The sequence below is a fragment of the Harpia harpyja genome, chromosome 1, assembly GCF_026419915.1.
Source record: "Harpia harpyja isolate bHarHar1 chromosome 1, bHarHar1 primary haplotype, whole genome shotgun sequence".
Taxonomy (NCBI): Eukaryota; Metazoa; Chordata; class Aves; order Accipitriformes; family Accipitridae; genus Harpia; species Harpia harpyja.
This window is the reverse complement of record NC_068940.1, coordinates 82,394,492-82,416,619: the sequence shown is the minus strand read 5'-3', so window position 1 is coordinate 82,416,619 and position 22,128 is coordinate 82,394,492. Positions and strand designations below refer to the sequence as shown.

General features: G+C 43.3%; 1 protein-coding gene across 1 annotated transcript in view; it reads right to left on the bottom strand.

The window, feature by feature from the left end:
• CALCR (calcitonin receptor) overlaps positions 1–22,128 on the bottom strand; it is a 187,443-nt gene that overhangs the window by 66,735 nt on the left and 98,580 nt on the right. The window contains exons 2-3 of the mRNA XM_052802090.1: positions 17,091–17,181; positions 147–300 (exon numbers count right to left, since the gene is read on the bottom strand). Coding sequence (XP_052658050.1) covers positions 147–300; positions 17,091–17,141 — 205 coding nt within the window. The 5' untranslated portion in view covers positions 17,142–17,181. The remainder of the gene's footprint in view (positions 1–146; positions 301–17,090; positions 17,182–22,128) is intronic.

The following is a 22,128-nucleotide window of genomic DNA, read 5'->3' as shown; positions in this document are numbered from 1 at the left end:
CGAAGTTAGTGTGAATTTGACTACTGCTTACAGGAAGGAAACTGCACCCCGAGGAAAACTATGGGTTAGTATGCAGAAGAAAATATTTATAGTGATATAAGCAAGCATGGCAATACACAAACAGACCTTTTTTTAAACTTTTTTACCTTTTTTCTTATACGGAGGGGCTCTGTTCATCCTCTCATAGCATTTGAACTGCGAATCTATTATCTTCTGTCGTATGACTGAATTTTCAGTTACTACAGGCTCTAATGTAGGATCAGTATAATTTACAGTAGAAGAAAGACTTGGAACCATTCTCTGTACAGAAAGAAAAAGTGTTAGTACAAGTGAATAAACCAGGAGGATAAAATAAAAAAGTGAGGATCAGAAATCTCTATTACGAATGCTTCAGAGGCCTTTTATTTGCACATGTGTTTAGCATTATGATAGGCCTTATACTGTTTGCAAAGTAAATGCTAAATTTTTACTAGTTTACCTCACTATAAACTCAGGATTTTAACCAAGGCCTTTTTCTTGGCAAAACAGAGGACCATTAAATACTTGAAAAAGTCTTCAAAATCTTTTCATTTAGCTTAGTGATCTGCAAAAAAATTATGTATCTGCCCAAAGTTACACCCATGTATTTCTGCTCACTTGTGCTGATTTCCCTCCAGACTGCTCACACAAAATACCTCAGTGCCACAGCCACAAAACTGATTATTTCATGTTTTGTGTCACCTGCTTTGTGCTCCTTCAACTGTTAAGGTCATAGAAACACAGAGCAGAGAGTTTAAACCTCACTATCTTGCCTTAACTCCTAGTGAAGTACCTAAGCAGTGTCCCTAAATTTGAGAGTCTGAATAGCAAGGTCCTCTTTGACTGAGTGGCATCTTCTGACTTCTCCCACTCTGAGCTGTCTGCAGGGCAAAGGGAAGGATTGCTGCCTCTGGAAGGCAAAAATCTCAGGGAGAGAGGTCAGTTATCTTTTTTCCCATCCATCCATCCATCCATCCATCCATCCATCCATCCATCCATCCATCTATCCATCCTTCTGTTGCACAGCCCAGGTCTGTGAGCCAGGGTGGAAATGAGAGTGTGTAGCTTTAGTTAATTCTGTTCTGCCTTAATCCTGTATCAGGACACTTCTCTGCATGAAAGTGATAGGAAAGCGTTACTTCCTCTGCTTCCCCAAGCAAAAGCAATGCTGCTGTGGAACTTCCCTTGTATGACCCTCTATTTTTCCCTATACAAAATCATACTACAGCCATCACAAACACATACAGAGTCATTTACAGGCTGCTTCAAAACTTAGGACTCTCATAAACACACAAACTTGATGTTTTTAGCAGCTAATACTAGTACACAGATCTTTAAGCAAGCATTTGTAGTTGTTGAAACTGAAAACATGACAGGTTTGAAAGTTCAAATATCAGCTTACTTCTTACATTTTTTCCCCCTTTTTTTATTGAACATCACAAGCAATTATATCTCATTAATACATTACTTTTTATCCCATTTGCACAACTAAAACCCCTTGGTAAAATACACAGCAAAACAACAGGATGTTGTTTGACTTAGTTGGGGAAAAAAAAAAGTGCATCATTACTTTATCCCAATACTTCTGTGCCAAACCATCTGAATTTAATATTTTTGTACTCTTATACCTAATAAATTATTTTTTCTTAATTTAATCTAATCTCCTTTGATTGATAGAAACATTTTCATTTTCAACTGGATACAGCTACTATCTGAAGACTGGAGGACAGTGAAGGCAGTTTATCTCGTTGCACTTAAACAGGTACTTGAAATAAAATGGGAGGGATAAGAAGGAAGATATTTTCTGGCAGAAACAATTTTATATAAATTTTGAAACAATTTTAAATAAATTTTATGTGTATGTATACACACACACACAAAGATATAATTGGGCAGTGAAGCCATTTGGAACATTTCATCTGGCTATCCAAGTGAAAATTCAAGCATCTAGAAAGCCAGAATGGCAAATACAGAAGCAAAGCCACACATCACAGATCCCTCACTTATGAAAAGATTAAAGGGAGTAGCTGGAGTCCATGAGGATCATTTAAAAACCAACCAAGCAATATCCTAAATCCAGCATGTAGTGTAGGAAAGGGCAGATGAGTTTCTTCAGACACCCTCAGGTTTCTCTTAGCCCTTTGTGTCCATGTATCGCCACAGGCTTCAGTACTTCTCTGAAGTGATTCATAGGTACTCCATGCTTATTTTTTCCATTCTTATTTTGAATAATACCCCAGTTCCAAGCTGTTTGCATTCAAGAGAGGAATAATGGTATTGTCAAAGAAAGCTAGGGGGAATTCCGTGGCATCACCTCTGTTCTCGAGGATTCCTCTGTTACTTTGGGCCAGTTTGGGAACACACCCATGTTTTGAAAGCTTAACCATCTGATTACGCTCAGAAAACATCACCAATTTTCCTTGCCCTGAAACAATGCTTTTATTTTATTTTTGTTTTCTTCTAGGAAGGCGATGATCTGTTCTTCACATATGTTTGACCAAACAAGATCAAAATCTTTTCACACTGACAGAGACCAGAAAGACTGGTGTTGCTGGCCATATATACTGTTGCGGTTTCATTTGCTTTATCTGTACAGAATAAATCACAACACAGATATGAAACAGTTGGCGAATGCCAGCTACACAGATAGAAACTGTAGAAATTGTTCAGTGCTTCAGAACATCTTTCCCCTATTCTAGCTTTCCTTGGAGCCTCTTTTATACACCATTTTTAAAACAACAGACCATTCCCAGAAGATTGCACAGTATAGAAACATATAAGCTGAAATCAAAAGTAAGATATAGCATCAGAAAAGGAATCCTCTATTTACATCTTTTAACTGGCGAAGATGTAACAGTTTGTAACTAGAGATGATGGTTTTGGGGGGTAAGATACAATTCAGAGACCAAAGCCACCTTACTCTTAAAGGTCATTTTCATAACTTGCTGTGTGTAAGGGACTAATCCAATTCCTGAAGAAGAAGTCAACTCTTGTTGGGTACAGCTTAATGAGAATATTTTAATACTTGGAGGCAGAGAGTACCTGTGGTGGTGGATAGGATAAATGTCTTGGACTGTGCACAAAACTATTTAAAGTGCTCAACCATGTAACCAGGAGGACTGCCCATTCTACTGCTTCTGTGCAAGGCAATCATGGCCCAGCTGAAATTGCCAGCAAAATTTCTATTGCCCACATTTGGGCCAGAAATTCATTCAGAGAGATTAAAAATATGGATGAGACTGTGTCACTAAAGCTCAATGGAAATTACTTCATCATTGGAAATCATGTAATGGCCTACAGTAAATCTAAAGCAAGTTTGGATAAAAACTGGAATAATGATATTAGATTACAGCTGCCTCTTAAATTATCTATTTTTTTTTCTTTTTACCAAACACAAAGACTCATTTTTTCAAAGTTAGTTGCACAAAAAACTTTCCAGGCACTTCTGATGTAATCGAATAGCTTGTGTGTGAAATCAAATTAAGGGTTTATATGTAGGTGCGTTACTGGTATTGTTCATCTGCAATATGACCTTTAAATGTACTCTTCCCTTTGATTGCTATCACTCATTTCTGTTTGCCTCAATTTGAAAAGCTGGCTGTGGAAGTTTGAACAATATTTTCTTCTACCTTAAAATCAGATGACCATTTCAGCAGACTAATGAAAAATGCATTTAGTGGCTTGCTGGAGGTTGAGCAGTCACACCTCTGTTTGTTTGCAATTTTGGTGGTTTCTACTGTGCGTAGGAGAATCACACACCCACCACTACTGCAGGACTTGGAGCCTAAAGCCTGACCTCCCCGAAGTCAGTTCAGTGGGCTGATGATCCAGCCTTATATTCCTGGGGCTCAGTCAGACAAAAATCTTGGTACAGTTTGTGATGTCAGATATTATTATTTATTTTAGTCGTCTTGTGCTCCTTACCTTGGGGTTGGGAAAGAGCAAATGGGACAGAAAGAAATCTCTGGGTCATTATTCTCTTATCAGAAGTAGCAGGAGCTTGGGCATGGCTGCACAGGGGGAAAGCTTAGTGTGTATCATGCTAATGGGAGAGGCTGGGAATGTCCCACGAGTCTCTGTGTGTCTCTGTGTGTGTGCTCTCATGAAATTAATGATTAGGAATCACCTCTGCTACTATGTTTTAATGATTATAGCTAGGTATTTTAGGAATTAAGTTTTAAAACACATGTTTTCACCATAAAAAAGCCAAGACCTGGTTACTACCTAAAGTATTGAAAAAACTGTGAATGTTCAGAGTCCATTACTGCACATTAAAAACCCTTCCCATCCATCCATCAGTTACTTCAGATGGAAATATAAATGATGTTAGATACAATAAAGGAATGCCTCATTCATTTATAAATATTCTTTATTAAAGAGAAAGAAATAATTCACAACTTAATAATCAGGATGTGTTCATAGCCTGTGTCCTGGGTTCAGCTGGGATAGAGTTAATTTTTACAGGAACCTGGGAGGTGGGGGGGCATAGCCGGGGCAGCTGACCTGAACTAGCCAAGGAGCTATTCCATACCATGTGACATCATGCTCAGTATATAAATGGGGAGCGGGCCGGGGGGAGGGCACTGAACTTTCGGTGGCGGAGCGTCGGGTTCCGGGTGGTGAGCAGTTGCACTGTGCATCACTCTTTTTTTGTATATTCTTTCATTAGTACCGTTGTTGTTGTTGTAACCTTTTTTTTTTGTGTTGTCCCAGTAAACTTCCCTTATCTCAACCCTCGAGGTTCCAGGTTTTTTTTCTTTTCTCTCCTCTGTCTCCTCCCTATCCCACCGGAGGGGGGCGGGAGGAGTGAGCGAGCGGCTGCGTGGTCCTTTGTTACCGGCTGGGCTGAAACCACGACAGTCCTTTTTGGCGCCCAACGTGGGGCACGAAGGGTTGAGATAACGACAGATGTGGCCAGAGCGTGTTGAAACAGATTTGTCATACGCATTTCTTATATTAGATAAATAGATGTTAGTCACAATGTTGATTCATTTGTTTACATGGTGGCGTTTTGTAAGTTCTTATGTGCTCTATGTATTGCCTGTAGTTACTTTTCTCACCTCTGGGAGAGTGATTGGGATTATCATTTTGCTGTACTGGGCAATGTCGACTTGTGAAATGATTACATCACTGGTCATGAGGTTAAGCTGGTATCTGTATGAGGCAGTGATATCATTTCCATACTTCGGGCACCTTCTATTGGATTTTATTGGTAATTACACTCAATCCATGGGGAAGTTAGGGGGGGATACTTCCCCCTGTCTGTTCGCCTCCCTTCTCTCCTTCCGACTAATTACAACAGCTTTTGAGAATTTTGAATATCCTTGGGATGCGCAAGCCAGTGTGCTGTTAGTGCTATGCCTCCTGAATATGTTTCAGGTCTTGTTTAGGGCTACAAAAAGGCTCTTTAAGAGTACCGCCCAGAGGTCTGCCCCAAAGCTGGATATTTGTGGGTGGCACGGCATGTGGGAGGATATGGGCAGGTATCTAGAGAACTTCTCACCTCCAGTGGCTTGGAAGTTCACTCCCGAACAACTACAGAACCCTCATGAAGTGGTAGAATATTTGAAAGAAAAATGCTGTGGCTATTCCAAAGACGTACAACTCGCGGCACTGTGCTGGGCCCCGGCCAGTATCTACCAAACACTGCTTGATATTAGGCAGCACCCTCAGGGGGAAAAGGGGGAAAAGATGGAAAACAGGACAACAGGCACCGTGGCTACCCCAACCCCGACAACGGGCACCATGGCTACCCAAACCCCGACAACAGGCACCGTGGCTACCCAAACCCCGGCAACAGGCAGTGTGGCTACCCCTACCCCGGTGACAGATACTGCAGCTAAACCAGAGAACCAACCTGTGCCAGTATCAGTCGCCCCTGTACAGAAAAAGAAACACACAAAGAAATCAGTTCGCTTAGTGAGAGATGAAGATGAACCAGGGTCATCGCGAGAACAGGAGGAAGAGGCAGAACCTGAAATAATTACCCGATCTCTATCCCTGAGTGAGTTGCGTGACATGCGAAAAGATTTTAGCTGCCACCCAGGTGAGCACATTGTTACCTGGCTGCTCCAATGCTGGGATAATGGGGCTAGTAGTGTGGAATTAGAGGGTAAGGAAGCCAAGCAGTTGGGATCTCTGTCTAGGGAAGGGGGCATCGACAAGGCGATTGGGAGAAAAACACAAGTCCTCAGCCTCTGGAGGCGACTTCTGTTAGGTGTAAAGGAAAGATACCCCTTCAAGGATGAAGTTACATGTCACCAAGGCAAGTGGACCACCATGGAGAGAGGTATCCAGTACCTGAGGGAATTAGCTGTGCTGGAGGTGATTTATAATGATCCAGAAAATGCGCAGTCACCCACAGATCCAGATGAAGTCCAATGCACACAACCGATGTGGCGGAAGTTTCTATGAAGTGCACCACCAACCTATGCCAACTCATTGGCAGTAATGTCCTGGAAAGAAGGCTATGGACAAACGGTGGATGAATTGGCTGTCCAACTCCGGCAATACGAAGGAAGTCTCTCTTCCTCCCTACGGGCCTGTGTCTCAGCTGTAGAGGAATTGTCCCGAGAGTTCCAGCAATTCAACGTGGATATGTCCTCCTCCCCACCTGTACAGGCCTGCATCGCAGCTATTGGGAGTAAGCACTCCTCTGCCCAAGAGAGAGGAGAGAGAAAGTACACATGACGGGCTAACCTGTGGTTTTACCTGCGTGACCATGGAGAGGACATGAGGAAGTGGGATGGAAAACCTACCTCAGTCCTGGATGCACGGGTACAGGAGTTGCGAGAAAAAGCAACCAGAAAAGAGGATTCTTCTTGGAAAGCTGCTGCTCCAGTTTCCCGTGAGCAGTCCCCCAGACGCAGTAGATGGGCTGATCCCATTTCTGATCCTCTTGAAGGGACTTCTGATTCACATGTGCGAAAAGTGAGTAACGGATATTCTAACCAGGATTAGAGGGGCCCTGCCTCCAGCCAGGTGGAGGAGAGGGACAACCGAGTCTACTGGACAGTGTGGATTCGATGGCCTGGCACGTCCGACCCACAGGAATATAAGGCTCTAGTAGACACTGGTGCACAATGCACCCTAATGCCATCAAGTTATAAAGGGGCAGAACCCATCTGTATCTCTGGTGTGACAGGGGGATCCCAAGAGCTAACCGTATTGGAAGCTGAAATGAGTCTAACCGGGAATGAGTGGCATAAACACCCCATTGCAACTGGCCCAGAGGCCCCGTGCATCCTTGGTATAGATTATCTCAGGAGGGGGTATTTCAAGGACCCAAAAGGGTACCGGTGGGCCTTTGGTATAGCTGCATTGGAGACGGAGGAGATTGAACAGCTGTCTACCCTGCCTGGTCTCTCTCAAGACCCTTCGGTTGTGGGGTTGCTGAAGGTTGAAGAACAACAGGTGCCAATTGCTACCACGACGGTGCACCGGCGGCAATATCGCACCAACTGAGACTCCCTGATCCCCATCCATAAGCTGATTTGCCAATTGGAGAGCCAAGGAGTGATCAGCAAGACTCACTCACCTTTTAATAGTCCCATATGGCCCGTGCGGAAATCTAATGGGGAATGGAGACTAACAGTAGATTATCGTGGGCTGAATGAAGTCATGCCACCGCTGAGCGCTGCTGTGCCAGATATGTTACAGCTTCAATATGAACTGGAATCAAAGGCAGCTAAGTGGTATGCCACAATTGACATTGCTAATGCATTTTTCTCCATTCCTTTGGCAGCGGAGTACAGGCCACAGTTTGCTTTCACTTGGAGGGGCGTCCAGTGCACCTGGAATCGACTGCCCCAGGGGTGTAAACACAGCCCCACTATTTGCCATGGACTGATCCAGGCTGCACTGGAAAAAGGTGAAGCTCCAGAACACCTGCAATACATTGATGACATCATTGTATAGGGCAACATGGCAGAAGAAGTTTTTGAGAAAGGGAAGAAAATAATCCAAATCCTTTTGAAGGCTGGTTTTGCCATAAAAGAAAGTGAGGTCAAGGGACCTGCACAGGAGATCCAGTTCTTAGGAGTAAAATGGCAAGACGGGCGTCGTCACATCCCTATGGATGTGATCAACAAAATAGCAGCTATGTCCCCACCAACTAATAAAAAGGAAACACAGGCTTTCTTAGGTGTTGTGGGCTTTTGGAGAATGCATATTCCAAATTGCAGTCAAATTGTAAGTCCTCTCTACCAAGTTACCCGGAAGAAGAATGATTTTAAATGGGGGCCTGAGCAACGACAAGCCTTTGAACAAATTAAGCGGGAGATTGTTCATGCAGTAGCTCTTGGGCCAGTCCGGGCAGGACAAGATGTTAAAAATGTGCTCTATACTGCAGCTGGGGAGAATGGCCCTACCTGGAGCTTCTGGCAGAAAGCACCTGGGGAGACCCGAGGCCGACCCCTGGGGTTTTGGAGTCGGGGATACAGAGGATCCGAGGCTCGCTATACTCCAACAGAAAAAGAGATATTGCCAGCATATGAAGGAGTTCGAGCCGCCTCAGAAGTGGTTGGTACTGAAGCACAACTCCTCTTAGCACTCCGACTGCCAGTGCTGGGCTGGATGTTCAAAGGGAAAGTCTCCTCTACACATCATGCAACTGATGCCATGTGGAGTAAGTGGATTGCACTGATCACACAACAGGCTCGCATAGGAAACCCCAGTCGCCCAGGAATTGTGGAAGTGATCACGGACTGGCCAGAAGGCAAAGATTTTGGAATGTCGCCAGAGGAGGAGGTGACACGGGCTGAAGAGGCCCCGCTGTATAATAAACTGCCAGAAAATGAGAGGCAATATGCCCTGTTCACTGATGGGTCCTGTCCCATTGTGGGAAAGCATCGGAGGTGGAAGGCTGCTGTATGGAGTCCTACATGACTAGTCGCAGAAACTGCTGAAGGAGAAGGTGAATCGAGTCAGTTTGCAGAGGTGAAAGCCATCCAGCTAGCGTTAGACATTGCTGAAAGAGAGAAGTGGCCAGTGCTCTATCTCTATACTGACTCATGGATGGTGGCAAATGCCCTATGGGGGTGGCTACAGCAATGGAAGAAGAGTAACTGGCAGCACAGAGGTAAACCCATCTGGGTGGCCGCACTGTGGCAAGATATTGCTGTTTGGATAAAGAAGCTAGTGGTAAAAGTACGTCACGTAGATGCTCATGTACCCAAGAGTCGGGCCACTGCAGAACATCAAAACAACCAGCAGGCAGATCAGGCCGCCAAGATTGAAGTGTCTCAGGCGGACCTGGACTGGCAACACAGGGGTGAGCTATTTATGGCTCACTGGGCCCATGATACCTCGGGCCATCAGGGAAGACATGCAACTTATAGATGGGCTCGTGATCGAGGGGTGGACTTGACCATGGACACTATTGCACAGGTTATCCATGAATGTGAAACATGTGCTGCAATTAAGCAAGCCAAGCGGCTAAAACCCCTGTCGCGTGGAGGGCGATGGCTGAAATATAAACAGTGGGAGGCCTGGCAGATTGACTATATCACACTCCCACGAACCCGCCAAGGCAAGTGCTATGTGCTTACAATGGTGGAAGCAACCACTGGATGGCTGGAAACATATCCTGTGTCCCACGCCACTGCCCAGAACACTATCCTGGGCCTTGAAGAGAAAGTTTTATGGCAACACGGCACCCCAGAAAGAATCGAGTTGGACAATGGGACTCAATTCCGAAACAACCTCATAGACACCTGGGCCAAAGAACATGGCATTGAGTGGGTATATCACATCCCTTATCACGCACCAGCCCCCGGAAAAATCGAATGATACAATGGACTGCTGAAAACTACATTGAGAGCAATGGGGGGTGGAACTTTCAAACATTGGGATACACATTTAACAAAAGCCACCTGGTTAGTTAATACTAGAGGATCTGCCAATCGGGCTGGCCCTGCCCAACCAAGACTTCCACATACTGTAGAAGGGGATAAAGTCCCTGTAGTGCGCATGAGAAGTATGTTAGGAAAGACAGTCTGGGTTAGTCCCCCCTCAAGCAGAGACAAACCCATCCAAGGGGTTGTTTTTGCTCAGGGACCTGGGTACACCTGGTGGGTGATGCAGAAGGATGGGGAAGTTCGATGTGTACCTCAAGGAGATTTGATTTTGGGAGAGAATAGCCAGTGAATTAGGCTGTATGATATTTAACTGCTAAATAACCTGCCAATGTATGTCATTGTATCTATAGTGTCTATATGCCATATCAAGGGTATTACTGTAAGAATTACCCAGATGACTGAAGGATGGACTTTGAAACTGAGCCAAGTACAACAGTGATAGAACTTGAACTGGTGCCCAGCAATTTCCTCAAGATCAGCCTCTTCGACCTGCAGGCCAAGGGTGTGGGTTGCACCAAATGTACCGGCCACAAGTTCCAGAGACAGCATACAACAACCTAACACCTCACACCATCTCTCTTATCCTGAAGAACTGTTACAACAGATGGAGCCCCAAAGTCATGGACTAAATAAAATTGATGGACACATTGGAGGGATAGCCCATCAACTAAGGGAATACTATTTGTGTGTGTGTGTGGGGGGGGGTGTCCATATACATATATATATATATATATATAAGACAAGGAAAGTGGTAGTAGTTGATTGGAAAATGTAAGATCTGGGCATGATGTAGATGGTATAGAATAAGGGGTGGATAATGTCCTGGGTTCAGCTGGGATAGAGTTAATTTTTACAGGAACCTGGGAGGTGGGGGGGCATAGCCGGGGCAGCCGACCTGAACTAGCCAAGGAGCTATTCCATACCATGTGACATCATGCTCAGTATATAAATGGGGAGCGGGCCGGGGGGAGGGCTCTGGACTTTTGGTGGCGGAGCGTCGGGTTCCGGGTGGTGAGCAGTTGCACTGTGCATCACTCGTTTTGTATATTCTTTCATTAGTACCGTTGTTGTTGTTGTAACCTTTTTTTTTTGTGTTGTCCCAGTAAACTGCCCTTATCTCAACCCTTGAGGTTCCAGGTTTTTTTTCTTTTCTCTCCTCCGTCTCCTCCCTATCCCACCGGAGGGGGGCGGGAGGAGTGAGCGAGCGGCTGCGTGGTCCTTTGTTACCGGCTGGGCTGAAACCACGACAGCCTGAAAATGATTGGTATGATTTCTTCAGAAGAAAACTGTTTAAGTGATGTCCCATGCAGCAGTTTAGCAGCCGTACATATGATGTCACTCCTAAAAGTCCAAGTAAATGACGTCATACATACGACCACCAAGCCACCACGTGACAAACGACTGTTATAAGAAAATGAATTATCATTACAAAGAGAAAAACAGGCTGCTGGGAATGCTGAAGTTCACTTTATACCTAGAATTAATAAAGGAATCTAGAGAAAAGAATTTGGCTTCATTATTAAACTATATCAAAAAGAACAAATAGTGCCACAGTTTCTGTAAGACAGACACCTGCTATTAACCTGTGCAAGACTGTGCCCATTTCTGGAAGAGAGAATTCACATAAAGCAAACATAGAATTCCTTTTTTTTCCCCACAAAATATAGGACATGATGAACAAGCATCCCGAAATATTTTTCTTCCACCATCAAGGAGTCTGAAGTACACTAACTGTTGACTATACATGACATTTAGGAAAAGAAGGCATTTGCAGCTTTCTTTGCTTTTGTTTTTTTCCCTCCTTCCACTAAATATGGTAATTTTGTAATGTTTATTGTTGAGATCAGTCAAAACATATTTCAAATTCTGGATGCTCTAACTGTTTGTTACTGATTTCAGTAGCTCAACCATTCATTTGGTACAATTCTTTTAAAACTGCTATGTGTAGTCACCACTTTGTAGGTCACTAAACTCCTGTCCTTCAATACATCACACCTTTGAGTGAGAGCTTAGCATGATTTAGACTGGTTGCAGAGCTCCTCTCATACGTCGATTACATTTAAACTACTTTTCACAGCTGCGAGTGTTAGGACAGAGAAGAAAACGACTGTGATGCCTTAGGAAGGTCATTAGTGCATGGTGCTCAGTAAACATAACAGTAATTTCTTATCCATCACAAATGTGCTAGGAAACAGCAGACAATTTCTTTGGGGAAATACCTCAATATGACACGTTTTACTTAACCACTGAATGTTAAAATTTTCCCATACTCAATTGCTGTTGAAGCAGGATGGAAATTATCTCACAGTGAGATCCCATATGATTTACATTGCAGATTTTGGCAGCTGTTTAAACAAGCATGGGATTATCAGCCACAGCAGATGAAGACAAGGCACTTGTAATGAAAAGCAACTCACAATCTTACAATTCTTTTCCGTTGCTGCAGGATTTGCTCACGCAAGGAAGCTTTACTCCTGGAGTAGCCTGATGCAAACTGTGGGCTTAAAGGAAGGCGGCAGAATGCTTCATGAATTTTTGCTTGCAGCTCTGATTATCATCTTGCGAGAGGCCTCGTTAGGGCAATCAGCTACATAGCAACATTCTTATTTTTTAAAAAAGCAAAGATGGAGACAAAAAGTCCTGATCACCCCTGAAACTGGGTGAGTAGAACAGAATAAGGCATTCCTCTCCCTCTTGGGAAACCGTGAGCAGCTTGAGTGTCAAATTCTCACACTAATTCTCACCACCTTAAATTCTCAGCAGCTTGCTTTCCTGAGTTTTCCTTGTGTGAGAAGAGCTCCAGAACTTGCAAGTCCAATTCCATACAGCCTGAAGGAACCCATAGTTACAAAGGGAAATGTGCTCTTCAGAGCAACAACTTTCAAAGGCATGGTCTCAGGTGATGAGACCCCGGGGGGTTCTCATCATCCAAGACTGGGGAAGCCCGCAGTGCCAGACAGCAAGCTAGGCTCTGATGAAGCTGTGACAACAGCAGGAGGCTGTGACAGATCTTCAGCAGCTCTTCCTGCCCACCAAAGGGTGGGACCTGCTCTGGACCAGGTGGTGGAAGAGCCGCTGGCTAAGCAGGAAAAGGCTTGTGCTTACAGTACCTGCACAGACTCAGGTTTTAGAGACTCATGGTGAAAGCCACTGAGCTGGGCAGGCAGCAGGACCCCAGGGGGACACATGGCCACACCACCCCACTGGCGCATATTGCACCTCCAGCTGTGAGGATCAAATGGGTACACCAGGAGCAGTGCCCTCATCAGGGTGGCAAATGTTTTACTAATTGGCTTCTGGAGACTTGAACCTACTGCAACTGCGTTGCAAACACACACCAGTTGTGCAGTTACTGAAAATTACATTTAGGCTTTCACATAATTAATTTTCCATGTTTTGTGAATGGGAATTATTTACAAGCCTTTCAGGAGCTGACACAATGTACCAGATTATGTATAGCTTAGTGACTGAGGCTTGGTAACAATTTGACAGATTTGGACTTAATGAACTTGTACAATATGTATTTCACTCAAAATTAATTTATTTTAAAGTACAATCTTGGTCTAATGGACCTAATTGAATAATAGTGTGCTCTTCAGCTGCAGCATCCATTTTGTCCTTATTGTGCACTTTGTGGTTGGCTCAGGACAAAGTTGGAATGTGTGAGAAAAACTACTCCATCAATCCTCATGTACAGGATAAGACCAAACTACCATTTGTAGGCACTAGATGACAATTCTTACTTGACATAACTCTGCAGAGAATAGAACTCTCTTTTCTCAATGTCCTGCAAAATTGATTGGTCACACAGGAAAGAGACTTTTGTTTCCTTCTCCTTATTCTCTGCAGCTTGATGCCCCTGGACACACTGTGCTGACACTCCATCTTTCTTGTTGAGAGAAATGTGCACTGAGGAGATGAACTAATTGCTCCAGTGCACAGGGGCTCGTGTACTTGAGGAACAAATCTCAGTCACATTCTGTGGCTCTCAATAATTATCAAAAACTAGAGAGCATCAGGAATAAAGTGAACTAAGAAATAATGAACAGTTAAATTTTCTAATGGAATTCTCTTTGAATTGTAGAGGACTATGGTGATGTATTTTTGTGCATCCAAAACCAAGGGAAGTCATCAAAGAGGAAGACAATAAGGAGTTAAGTTTTATTTCTAAACTAGCAACTGGAGCTTTAGTTTGGAGCAACTGGTGCTTTAGTTTTTGTTTGGCAAAGGTGAGTTATTATGGACCTGTACACAGAAGAGTAAAGTGCTATTTATTCTATGCAAAAAATGACATATGTAAGAGAGAAGGTTTCTATCAGAAGGTACCGAAACCCCTTGGTGACAAGTCTAAAGGAGACTCTGGGAAGGGGGTGTCTATGGACACCATGTAACTAGAGTCTATGACAAAACATTCAAGGAGAGATATGGGATGAATCTGAGGAAGTCTTCTGCAAAGCACTGACACTGTATGCAGGACAGAGAATGCTCCAACACTGAAAGTGTGTTAGGGAATCACAGCTACCCCAAGAAAAGAAATTTCAGGTAAAAGCATGCCCTTCTCAATAGTGGTGACCACCGCAGCGGGACTGGCACCTACAGTGGGACAAATGGCATAAGCAGATTGCCTGGAGCCCAGAGGAGAAAACAAGGACCTCAATAGATTGTGTTGCTTTGCAACAGCTTGCTGGGAGTGCAGAACATGGACAAGAGGATGACAGTAAACCATCAAAGCCATCAAAGAAGAAAGATCTGGAGGATGGTTTGTGGGGTGGATAGAGAACAGGAATGGGACATCACCCCTGTGTCACAAATCACATTAATTACTTTATCTTCCTCAACCTCAGACAGTGGCTGACATGTAAGTCCCAGCAGCTCATGGCTCTGGGAACCAAGGTGTGATTAGAAGAACCAACAGAGTGGGAGCAGTCTTTTTGGAAGAGTCCTTATTACAGACCGCAAATAAAATGTAAAAAATGAATGTTTTTCTACCAGCTACAGGTGGGGAAATTTTTGGAAAAATGACTGATGCCAAATATTTTTCATATTTGATCTAACAGCAGTGTTCTGGCAAACGTCATCAAGGAAACAGAGCTTGTTCATGGCCGCCTTCTGTGACCATGGCTTCTCCCTTACCAGAAGGTAAATTAATCTAGGACGTGTCTAAGTAGATGACAGTATGGCCACTGCAGTGGGGAAGGAAGGAATATAGAGATTGAAACAGTGAAAATGTAAGTACATTTGTGCTTAAGTTATCTATTGAGATCAGAAGTTGGACAGCCCTTTGGTGCAAAGGTATCTAAAAGGAAAGGGATGCAGATCTCACTGCAGTTTCTTAAAGAAATCCTAGCCCTGGAGTACTGCAGGAATGAGCACAGAACTAACGTTGCACATATGCTATCATGGGTGAGAAATTTAAAAGATTTGTGGACAACAGGGCAAGGATCAGCCCAGTCCTTCAGGGTTGACCTACAAATCCAAGCTGTAGGTCAGAGCACCTCAGATGCTCAGAAATACTGTTGACAATTTGAGTTATCAGAATATTTACAGTCCTATCACTTGACTGGGGAATTAAAATAATCTGGAACTGTTCCTTCAGTCGGCATTGGCTTGTTATAGGAAGAATCACTGTTCTTTGCCAAGGCCCCTCTCAGGCTATGCAGATCAGCTGGGATTCAAACTCAGAAGGAATCTGGTCTCTGTCAGGCTGTTTTGTTAGAGACATCTCTAACCATGGGTGATTTCCCAGTCAGTGGATTGCTATGCGCATCCCTTGCAGGGCTGTGCGGAACAGCCACAATAGGTCACAAATACCAGAATATTCCAATATACCTCAAGGCAGAAGACTTCTGCCAAGCACAGGGATGATTCCTCAAATCATTAACCAATTCTGGACAAATTCTTCTGAGGCCAAGTTAGCAGAAATGTATTAACTTTCCTCCATTCTTTCTCCTGCTCTCCAGCCTTCTTTGGTTGAGGGTTCTAATGCTGAACTATGAATTCATTATTTTACCAAAGCAAGGTGTTCTTTGCTGTTCTCCTGGGCTCTCCATGATCTCATCTAATTGTTTTCTTTTTCCCTCTTTCTATCCATTGTTCTTTTACTGTTCTCTATTTTAATTCCCTCCTTTTTATCCATATAAATTTAAGTGGCAAACAGCACTGGGGGCAAGTTATGCTAGGCTGAGAGAAGAGGAGGGACACAACCCAACAAACAAACCAGGGAGAGCAGTCTCTACTGTTCCCCAACGTGTCTTCTACCCCCATTTCTACAACTTATAGCCAGAAAGGATGGGAGTTGATGGGGAGATGCACACAAATGTTCCACATTCAGGTGTTGGAAGAGAAGATGAGAAGCAGAGGGGCATGAGGAGCTAACCAACAAAACACAAGAAGAGTAAGAATCAAAGCTTTCTTCAGGAACACAGAGATAAACAGTTAGTTGGGGAATAAGGTGGCATCCAGCATGCAAGTTACTCATACCACACCAAGGTAGAGAGGTGCTTGTTCCCAGTAGCATCATTCAGACATATTCTCACCATTCTGTAACTGAGGCTCTGGGCACTATTCTCATTTCTGACTACATGTAGTGTCTATGATTTTATGATAATTGCTAATAATTTGAGGTTTCACAAGTAGAGACTGGAGAAAGCATTCAACTTACATGAGAGGTATTTAGGTAGAAGTGAATTTACTACATGTTTAGAACACCAGTTACTCAGCCATGTTGCATACATTAAAATAACTGTAATATCGATATTAAACAGTTGAAAATAGCATTTGAACTGAATAACTAAACTTTATACTGTTATTTTCCATTTCAGTTGCTTTCCTAATAGCAGAGTAACTATAAACAGTGAGAAACCACAATTACTTAAGTCAGTCTGTCTCACACAACAAAGTTAAGGAAGTTTTCAAACACGTTAAGTTTCCATGTCACTTATATGTTGTAGCCTGTAAAACAGAGAAATGAAAAATCACATGCATTACCTTCTTCAGACTGCCAGTTCTGTCTCACCAAGAAACAATGGTTTCAAGTTCAAACTTTTATGCAATATCTTATTTAGAAACTTTATTAACCTTATTTTGAAATTTATCAGTAAGGGAACTCATTCCTTCACCTGTGCAGTATAACAAATATAACAGTAGTCATTTTTCTGAACATCACAAGTTTAAATTTGGCATGTGTCATGAGCAGTTCAGTTTTCTCATACTTACAATTAGAAAGATGATCAGTAGTAAGAAGCAACTGTGGGTTGTTTTTTTCATTGTGGAGTCTTCCTGGAGAGACACGTTGTAGCTGACCCTTCTGGGAATTAAAGAACAAAAACAAAAGCAGTATTAGACTTTACCTGTTAAGATAAAATCCTTGTCTTTGTGTATGAGCATCTTTTCAGACTTAAAGTGGACTCCCTGTGTGTGTGTGCATGTCCCCAGCCCTGCATGTGCTCATGTTTGATTTCACTGGAGGCCGGTATGCTTTTAATTTGGTCTCCTCTGTAGATCTCTAGTGGTGAATTCAGCTGATGTGGGGTACAGCTCCATGTTACTACGTCACCAGCAGCAGAATTGGGTTAAGCTCTGTGTCTTTGCCAGCTGAGGCTACCCTGGTTGTCCTGATTCAGCTGCTTCTAACCTTCACGGCTGCAGACCTATGAAGAATCTGGGTATTTTAAAAATGACCTAAAAACCCCAGAAAGATCTGGTTCACAGATAAGCATAATGGCAGCTCAAAAAGCATATTTACGGGGCTAGAGAAAGCCAGAGGCTGGGTAACACCCAGCTAGGTGAACAAGCAAATGTGGCAGGAAAAGAGAGACACTGGGAACAAGACCGTGGGATTGCATGCTCCCTAATGCAGCTAGCTCGGCCAGGCTGCGGATGCACACATGGCAGTGTAACCCTCTGGCTGTCGAGAACGACTGCTTCAGCCACACAAAGTACAGGAGAGGCAGAGGATGGACACGACTCCACAGGCTGGGAGGGAACTGGATTGGCAGCTTTTTGGTTTTCTTTTTTTTTCCTAAATCAACACCCATCTGGCCTTTCTGGGAAAAATATCCAGGGGCCGCCATGTATCATCATACTGCTTCACAGTTGTGGGAGTTCAAGCCAGGAAAGCTCTTTGCATTAACACATCATTTTTAGTTTTATAAAAATGGAACTTCTGCATTAGAGTGAGAAACATGGCTTTCATCAAGACACAGTGCATTCTGATGTCTCATGGACCACTAGTGGTGGATGGGCTGAGCAACATGGCTATAGATCACCTTCAGCCACAGTAAGACAGTGAGCACTCACACAACTTTATTTTTCAGACAGCTTAAAAACTAGGAGTGAGGTGTTTTCTACCTGGGCAAAAAATCCCATGAGCACCCTACATATCTGAAACCCAGAAATTTAATGGGAAAAGGCACACAGACTTGGATGCTTAGTCTACTTGACATGTAGCAAGCAACACAACCACTTGTGTAACATTTATCTCTGGAACAGCACTGTAACAGCTTTTCTCATCTTGAAATGGTCTCAAGGTCACCCATTTTCAGAGGGAAAGTAAAATATGAGATCAGTTGTAACTGTCCTCATCTAAACCAGAAATATGTAATCTCAAAATGTAATAAAGGTGTGGCACTTCTACTTCAGTGTAGCGCATGTGGATGTAAATCTCCTACAAGATCCAAATAGGAGCATTGCAGTTCTGTGTCACTGAGATTACATAAAACACAAAGTGATGGAAAAGAGGGTTCAGAGGATTTGCCTCTAATAAGAAGTAGCCTTATTACTGTCTGAGCCTTGCCAGAACCATTCTGGTGAGCCAGAGGTAATGGGGCAGGCAAATGACACAGAAATAATATGTAATTACGCTGTCGGCCACATAGTTGTATTTGATCAGCAATGGTAGACAACTCAACTGAAGCAAAAATTGGACAGCTAGATCAGAGGAAAATGCCTGGAACTGTCTGCATCTTCTCCAGACTATTCACTGTGGTGTGTATTGGTTCAAAACTGCCAAAAAGATTCACGAAGATATAAACAATGCATCTTGGTCAGCTGTGCAATGAGCAGATATACAAGCACGAATACGGTATACATACAGTTACACACTGTACTGTAAAGCGTTCTGTAGTGTGGTGTAAAGCCAGTCTGGTAGGTGCCTCTGTTTTTCTTGCTAGCCTCATTACTTCTGCTGCATCTATAGGGATTTGGTGAAAAGCAGGCAAAGGAAGAACTTTGCCTTACAAACTGTTGACAGTTTTAAAATACACATCACTTTTCACAAATGGCACACAATATTGTGGCCTAGAAAGCATAAGCAAAATCAATAGCAACCGAAGTTACCTGCGAAACATCTACTTTTCCTGTATTTTGTGCTGGGAGTGCTTGCAGCACTAAGTTGGGTTATAGCTGTAGCTGCAGGTAGATCTTACCCTCATGAGAGTTTGTGAACGTTTGTTACTATGTACTGAAAGAGCTATTTAAAATGTTTCTTGCTCCTGTCTCTCCTAATTAAAAAAAAAGCCATCTGTAAAATATATAACACATTATTTTCCCCTCTGTTAACTGTGATGACTGTGCCATATGATACTACATACGAGTAAATGAGTAAGAATTATTTCCCACACTAAATCTTATATAGTCTTGATATTTCTAGTCTTTCTTCTTCTAGCCAGCTCTAACCACAGGAATGGCTGAGATGTTACATAAAATCCAGCACCTCATTTTTCTTCCTCTTTCACAAGAGTGTTTTCCAGTGACACCAGTTTCAACAACTGTTGAACAACAATATTTTAACAGTCCAAGTATAAAGCCCCTGACTAAGAAGTGGCTTTTCTCTACTTTAACCATAAGAATGGCCCATAACACTACAGCACACTTGGGTTAGCACCAGTATTGGATCATGGATGATGATCGCATTGAAATGAAGAGGTACATGAAGGTAAAAAGTGTTGGTCAATGGGCAGTGCAGAAACAACTGGCTCTGCCCCTATCTCCAGTGATCCAGGTTCAGGTGTGACGTGACAGGCAAGCTGGGATGTGCGAAGCAGTACACTAGGGTGCCTTGGGTTTTGGGTCTTTTGTGCTAAAACTATCACTTTTTTATACCAACTACCACGCACGGACAGCCTGCTTGCAGCTGAAGGGAGCCTGGTCAGACCAAAGCAGCCTCACGGAGAGCACAGTTGCACTGGAGCTGTGCTACCAAGAACACAGGGGGACAAATCAGAAATGAGCCTGGTCCCTAGTGCATACTCATGCCATGACTCAAGCACACATGGGCTTTCATGATAGTACCTGTGAAAGGCGTTTCTCCTTGCCTTCTTCTGGCTGCTTATTACCACCTGACTTGTGCTACCTCCACAGCCACACTATAGGGCCACACTATGAAGCAGGTCAGGAAATCAGTTTTCAGCTACTCACTTAGAATAGAATACATGTTTTTTACCATTAGAGATGGAGGAACAATAAATTCTAATCTTTCAAGCTGGTTTACGCATAGGTATTTTAGATGGCTCTTCACTGCAGATGTTTCAAGGTACGCATGAGGTTTTCCTGAGATGATGCTTATTACAATAAACAACAGGAATTATAGATAATGTACTGAGAGTTCTTGGGATCACTGGACCTAATGTAAGAATGATTATTATGGGGGTTTAATAAGTTTACAATGACCCCAAAATTTGTTTCATTTGCTGAAGTTCTCAAGCAGGTTTTAGGTGCTGTCCTGATTCCTGTTTCTATACTATTTATCCTTTTTCCATAAGTCCAACAATGTCCTTGCTTGATGTTAAATAATATAATGTGCTTCACACATTTCAATTTTAGAACATCCATATCTAGTGATTCATCACAAGCACATTGCTAAAGCCCAGTACTTTTCCATTATTGTATTAATTCTTCACCCTCTGTTGCTTATAATAGTTATGTATGACATCCCCGTCTGTTTTTTAACCTAGAATATTGTTCCTTCTTTCTTCGTAAATGTAGCATAGCTCATTATGTGCTAAGATATTCCTCCTGCTTCAGCTATTATAGTAATACTATTGACACCTTGGGATTAGTCCTAAAGCTCATCTGAGGATGAGCATAGCATCCTACTTAGTAATGACACCTCTTTTGGCTCTGTCCTGATTTCTGCAGCTGTAGTACTAAGCTGAATAGGGCTTCAGTTATAATTACCATTGGGTTACCCAGAAGGTGGGACAACCCTCCCTGCACAGCCAGTTGCACAAGGCCAACAAGGGGAGTCAAATTTAGTCAGAAAGGAGGATATAAGGGGGAAGATTCAAAAGAGGGCAGTAGAGCAACACTTCTTTGCAGAGGTCTGAAGAAACGATAAGAAAGAAAGGCCTTTTTGGAGGAAGAAATGGAAAAAACCTCTCATTTAATTATTCTGCTCTGATAATTCTGCAATGCCATCTTTCACAATAGTGCTGACATACCTTTGGAAGGAGAAATGGTTTTAACGGCACAAAACAGGACTTGTGGGGGTTGTAGCTAAGAACAGAAGTGTGATGCAAAAATATCTCTTTCTCAGTTGGTGTATTACCCCCAGAACCTTTGAGAATTACTACCTCCTCGTTTGGCTGCAAGTTCCTTAAAGGGCTTCCTTTCCACTCCGTGCAGCTTTCTCAGGGTGAATAGCTGTGGACCCACCTCCAACCCCAAGGTCTCTAGGATTTCTTAACTGGTGGAGAGGCTTTCAGACCCACCTAGGGAGTGCCTTGCCACTCAGCACAGAAGGGCACCAACCCACTCTACCTGCGTTCACACTGGAGTAGGACACACAGGACAGAGGCACGTGGGCAAGACATAGGCAATCCAGCAGATCTTGCTGCTGAGCATTTAGGGAATTTGGATCCAAGGAGGAGGTTGTAGGTCTGTTTGCATTACCAAATGCACAGATAGTCTGGGGGAAAGTACTAAAATTGTCCCCTCATTCCCAGCTGGACATTTTACCTCTGTGTTCCTAATTTAGGCTACTGCTTTGGGCCGGGAGTGAGCTGTACATCACACTTCTATAATCCCAGGTCCTGCACAGACCAGTATTGTAGCTGTAGCCTCTTCAGGCAGAGGAAATGCCATGGGTGTGATCCCCACATGAGAAAGGAATACAGCCGGCCCCCCTACTTCCCAAGCACATGCTTTAGCCATTAGCCTGCAATGGTCTACAAATGGTTTAACTGGAACCAGGATCTTCTGGCAACCACATTTCCAAGGGAAATGGTGAGATCTGCTCAGTTCTTCCTAATATGTC